General features: G+C 35.0%; 1 protein-coding gene and 1 pseudogene across 2 annotated transcripts; one reads left to right on the forward strand and one right to left on the reverse strand.

The window, feature by feature from the left end:
* Window positions 1–2,238: 2,238 nt before the first annotated feature.
* Window positions 2,239–2,799, forward strand: LOC143530528 (uncharacterized). The gene has a single exon (XM_077026043.1). The coding sequence runs from the start codon at window positions 2,239–2,241 to the stop codon at window positions 2,797–2,799; it is 561 nt and encodes a 186-aa protein (XP_076882158.1).
* A 389-nt stretch (window positions 2,800–3,188) lies between these two features.
* On the reverse strand, window positions 3,189–5,264 carry LOC143530505 (S-adenosyl-L-methionine:benzoic acid/salicylic acid carboxyl methyltransferase 3-like; annotated as a pseudogene). Its single transcript, XR_013134863.1, has 4 exons — window positions 5,153–5,264; window positions 4,230–4,643; window positions 3,733–3,986; window positions 3,189–3,650 (listed from the first exon to the last, which is right to left on the reverse strand). The product of XR_013134863.1 is annotated as an S-adenosyl-L-methionine:benzoic acid/salicylic acid carboxyl methyltransferase 3-like (transcript).
* Window positions 5,265–5,527: the final 263 nt, after the last annotated feature.

Consider the following 5,527-nt stretch of genomic DNA (forward strand, 5'->3'; position numbering starts at 1 on the left):
TTTGTTCGTTTTTTCAGTTTTGATTTTGTTCGGTTTGAATTCTTTTAGTTTCGTTTTGATTGATTTTTTCGATTTCGATTGATGTAGTCCGATTCCCGGAATCAGGACCCCCTTTCCTTTGACCAACGGGTCCTCAAACCAACTTGTCATTCCTTTCTATTTCTCGGTAAGCGGTTTTGTTTTTCATTCATTGATTGATTTGATTCAAGGTAGCTTTAGCTTGCTTCCAAGTCCAAGCGCTAGCGGTAGAAGCTAGTCGTCAGAAGCGAACTTGGCTTTTTGTTTCTTTGTTTCATTGACATCGATTCTTTCAGTTTCGGTTCGATTCTAGGTGGGGTTTTTTTTATGGAACGAGGACAACGTAGGAAACATTTTAGTGTTTTACTTTTTTTAATTTATGATTTATATTTTGAGTTATAATTTTAGTATTATTATTTTTGAATAGTTTTTTTGAGGGTTTTTGATCTTAATAGAAAACCTCTCAAAAAAATTAAAACAAATAATAAAAAAAAAATCATATCTTGAAATATAAATATAAAACGAAAAATCTAAAAAAACTAAAATGTTTCTGCCGTTATTCTCGTTCAAAAAAAAAAAAAAAACTCAAAACCCGGTTCGACCCTAACCTATTTCGACCCAAACCAAAACAACCTTTTTTTTAATTCACCCGTTTGACCCAAACTCATTCTGACACATACTCGTTTTGACCCATTACTCATTTCAACCCATGACTCGTTCGACCCAACCCAACCCATTTTCCACCTCTACTCATGACCAAACAATATATATTGAGAAAAAAAAGACGGTTATGGAGACTGGATCCATAAGATCACCCGCTATAGGGCACGGTGGTGGTTGATGGCGGGCGCCCCTGGGCGCTGAACACCACCAAGGGTGCCCTTGGCGGTGGGGCGCCGTTCCTACCCATCGTCCCAACGGTCGGCGCGGTGGAGAGAAAATGGGTGGGCCCAGCCCACTAGCGGCTATATGAACGTCATATAAAAAAATCAATATATATATATATATATATATATATATATATATAAAAATATATATATATGGGAGGGTTATCCTAAAAATAAGTAGTTTCCTATGAAGACTAGGAATAAATCATAGCCATTGGATCATGTTAATCAATGATTGAGATTTAAAATCATCAATAAACGACATAGTTTCCTAGAATTACTCTTTAATCATTATAACCGGCATAGTTTACTATAATTGTTCTTCCAACATCATTTGTAATGCCAACTGTCAAAATTTGTTGGTTCTTACCATTCCTATGAAACTCCTTATTCTTATTTGAACCCTTATATATATATATATATATATATATATATCGTTCACTCATACTCTACAAAAACATATATCCTACACTCTTAAAACTTATATAATTTTCTCCAAAAATATGTCTTCCGAATCATCTTCGACACCCGACTACTACCCCGATCCAGACGTTATTTCAGACTCGGATTCAGGGGATGAAGTGATATTTAGTGCTATTCGAGATGTTGCCCGAGTCTTAGTCGAGCATTACGAAAGCTCACAACCACGAACAAGACGACCTCATCTTCAACGGGATCGTGTAGGTGCTCATGAACGGTTGATGACAGATTATTTTTCGCCGGACGCGACTTTTGATTCGGAACGATTCCGACGCCGTTTTCGGATGAGTCGCCAACTTTTTTTATGAATATTTGGTGATTTAAAACGCGATATGCATTTTTTTCAACAACGGGATGACGCGAGAGGTAGATCGGGTTTTTCTCCATTGCAAAAAATGCACGGCGACGATTTGTCAACTAGCGTACGGGACTTCGAGCGACGCCATGGAAGAGTATTTACAGATGTCGGAGACAGTGGCTCGTGAAGCCTTTTATACGTTCTGCAAATGTTAGTATTATTATCATTTTAAATATTTATTTATAAATCCTCTTATTTTAAATGCAAACTTTATAAACTGACCTTAAAATTTTTAATATTAGGTATTCCTCGATTATATCATAAAAATATTTGAGGAGGCCGACTCAAACCGACATACAAAAAATATACGAGATGCATGAACAGAGACACGGTTTTCCCGGGATGCTTGGTAGTCTTGATTGCACATATCGGTGATTGGGAAGCCTTCCCAGTGCTTGGCAATGTCAATATTATCAGGGTGATAATGATGGACCAACAATTATCCTTAGACTGTTGCATCATTTGATCTTTGGATATGACATACGTTTTCTTGGGATGCCCGATGTAAACAACGATATATCTGTGATAATTGCGTCCCCTATTAATGACTGTCTCATAAACGGAGTTGGACCCGACACCTCATTTTCCACGAATGATGTCAACTACGAATACGAATATTATTTAGTCGACGACATTTATCCGGATTGGGTCACATTGGTTCATAGCTTTACGTGCCCGACTAATGATAAACGAAAATATTACAAGAAAAAACACGAGTCGGCTAGAAAGGACTTCGAAAGGGCATTCAGGAAATTAAAGAAACGTTGGTCTATAGTTAGACATCCGTCTCGTATTCAGCAAATGAATAAGTTAAGAAATGTAATCTACACTTGTATTATCTTGCATAATATGATATTGAAGGACTCAGGTAGAGCAATTTGTCAAGACGAGTATAACGATGCGCCGAAGCTGATCACAGCACTAAACGAAGATGAGAAACTTGCTAACTTATTAAGAACACGAAGAATGGAAACAAATTTCAGTCTTCGGTCGGATTTGGTTGAACATATTTGGAGAAACAAACAACAAAACGGCGGCGACGAAGACGACAACTAAAAATAGTTGATTTTTAGTTATATGTTTTTAAGTTTAATTTAGTTTGTATTTTATTATTATTGCATTTAATAAATTTGTTGGTTTTTTGGTTTTATAAAAAAAAATTAAAGGGGCTTCGAAGCCCCTTCACCATAGAGGGGCATATTTGGGTGGAGCTTTGATGCTCTTAGTGACGCTGACGTAACAATGTGAAGGGGCTTCAAAGCCCTCACCGTAAAGGATGGTTTAATATATAGTTGGTTTGTGTAAATGCTATCAGCCAATCAAAACATTTAATAATTCGGTTTTGATAAATCCATGTTTACATATGTTGCAAGTGGAACCAAATCAAGATTATGGCTACACAGAAACTTTTATATTTTAATGATTGAACAGAAGATAATTAAAACATTTTATTTGAACCTTACGGAAAAGCAATTACATATTCAACGGTAAAATAGAACAATCCAAATAGTTGTTTCTTGATAGTAGAAGCTCAAATCATAAACAGATCATCCTTTTCGGGTCATCGCGACAGTGACATTAACGAGCTTGGCCTTCTCTTTGGACATGGAAATCTTGATATTCTTTGTGTACCTCTCGAACACCTCCTCAACAATCGACTCGCCAAAGTGATTCAAGACTAAAGGCTCTGCAACAGCTCTCATACATTTTCCCATATTGTATCCTTGTGCATCCTCTTCAAATAAACTTTGATTGTTGTCTGTTCATGCATCCCAATTCACTTCAGTAACCTGAAGACAATCAATCACGAACGACCCGTCTTTCTCAACTCCATCACTCACTTCTTTAGGACTTGGAGTGTATTGTGGAATGTTGAATGAATCTACTTTCTCTTCTTCTATAAGTCCCTGCTTTCAACAACTTAAGATTAACTTTAAGTAATTTTAAGCTTACATCTAAAGAATCTACTATTTAAACCATAGTTTATACCTCCGCAACCATATCATTTAGGGAAGTGGCTAAGAGGTCCCATACATAACAACATTCTTTGCTACAAGGATCATCACTTTGCCTCCCTAGTATTGTTAAGACCATACGCCCCCACTCACCATCTCCTCCGCACGACACTTGAGAAATGTCAAAAAATCGCTTTGAAATTGCTCACGGTACGCTTTTATAACGCTAGGAGGGCTTGTTGTTGACATGTATATGTTTCCCTTGTTTGTATTCATCATTTTAGGAACCTGTTCAGTCAAAAGTTTATTCCAACATTAATTTATCGTCCTTATACATTGTAAGTCTAGAAATTATCTATTATAGTTACTACTATATGGTTTATCTTTAAGTTGATTTGTTAATTATTTTTTATCTCTAGTTTTGAATAGTAGAATAACTATTAAAGTTTTATCATTATCAACTATTATTATTTTCATTGAAACGTCTCCATAAAAAGATTTTGGGAGATTTAGAGAAAGAGAACCAAGTACCTGAGAAAGCCACATGAGACTATAGGAAGAGTAGACAAAGTGAATGCTTTTTCTGAGAAAAAGCCGGGTATAGAATGATCCAGGAACACCAGAAACATAACATGATGAAGAAGAGTTGGACACCAATTGGTTTGTAAGGTTCTTTTGAAATTTTGACACAGAGAGAAAAATGTTGTTGAAATCATTATGTGGTAGGTCGTTTAAGTAGATTTGTATTTCGGGTGATTCGCCATCGCCTAATTTGTGTCGGATCTTGTCAATTGAGTTAACGTGCTCCGATGCCACTAATAATGTGTTTGGTCCAGATGAACATCCAAGATCAGCCATGATTAGAGTTTTCGGGAAGTTCATAGCCGAATAAAGATTGGTCAAAGCATCATCGATTATGGGTTTTGTCATTGATATAACCTTTCTCTACCGAACACCAAACGAGCGTTAACAAAATATATAAATCGTGTCTTTGTAAACCAATGAACAAAATATATAAATTAATGTCTTTGTACACACATATATATATAAGGTTTGGATCAAATACAAATGAAATTAACTAATTGTGAGAATCAAACAGTGTAATTATCTCACAATTATCACGTTAAATTCATTTATACGTTAACTTTCCCCGTATATGTATATGTGGTTATGTACGCATGTATAACATTTATACTAGACATGCATGCCGATCATGAATTTAAGGAGCAGTAAAATATCGTTCAAATAAAATATAAAGCCAAATTATCTCATACATACACACACATATATATATATATATAGTTATATTTTCTATAATAAATATCCTATACATGTGTAGGTTAACATTTAAAAATAAAATAAATATCACAAATTAATTTGATGAAATTTTCATATAAGCAATATTGAAATTTGTATGAGGTTTTATATATGCATGAAAAATTCATGATATATACATGGAGTAGAGAATTGTTGGAATAGCTATAATCTCCGTTTCCGCCATTCATACGAAGTACATCACACACATCCATCTCTCTCTCTTCTTCACAGATTCCTCTGATCTCTCTCTCACTCCAAGATACACTTCCAGTATGCCTCTTGCGTTTGGGGTACCTCTATTTATAAACATATTGATGGCTCTGTGTATTGTACTGCAATAATTTTACAATCATAAAAAATTTACAAATTACAATATTCTTTTCATATTTCGTGATGGTTGTTGAGAGTATTTAATTAGTTGATTAATATTTCTTTTCATATGTAATGGATGATGTCAAATGACGCAAAATTTAATCATGTTTCGTGTTGTCCTTTTCATATATACCAAACTT

Source organism: Bidens hawaiensis, unplaced genomic scaffold (assembly GCF_021521415.1).
Source record: "Bidens hawaiensis isolate Kalapana, Puna unplaced genomic scaffold, B.hawaiensis_p1.1 tig00008947_1, whole genome shotgun sequence".
NCBI lineage: Eukaryota > Viridiplantae > Streptophyta > Magnoliopsida > Asterales > Asteraceae > Bidens > Bidens hawaiensis.

What these genes read in the sequence shown, in the direction of transcription:
- LOC143530528 (XM_077026043.1), top strand. Translation starts at nt 2,239, where the DNA reads ATGCCCGATGTAAACAACGATATATCTGTGATAATTGCGTCCCCTATT.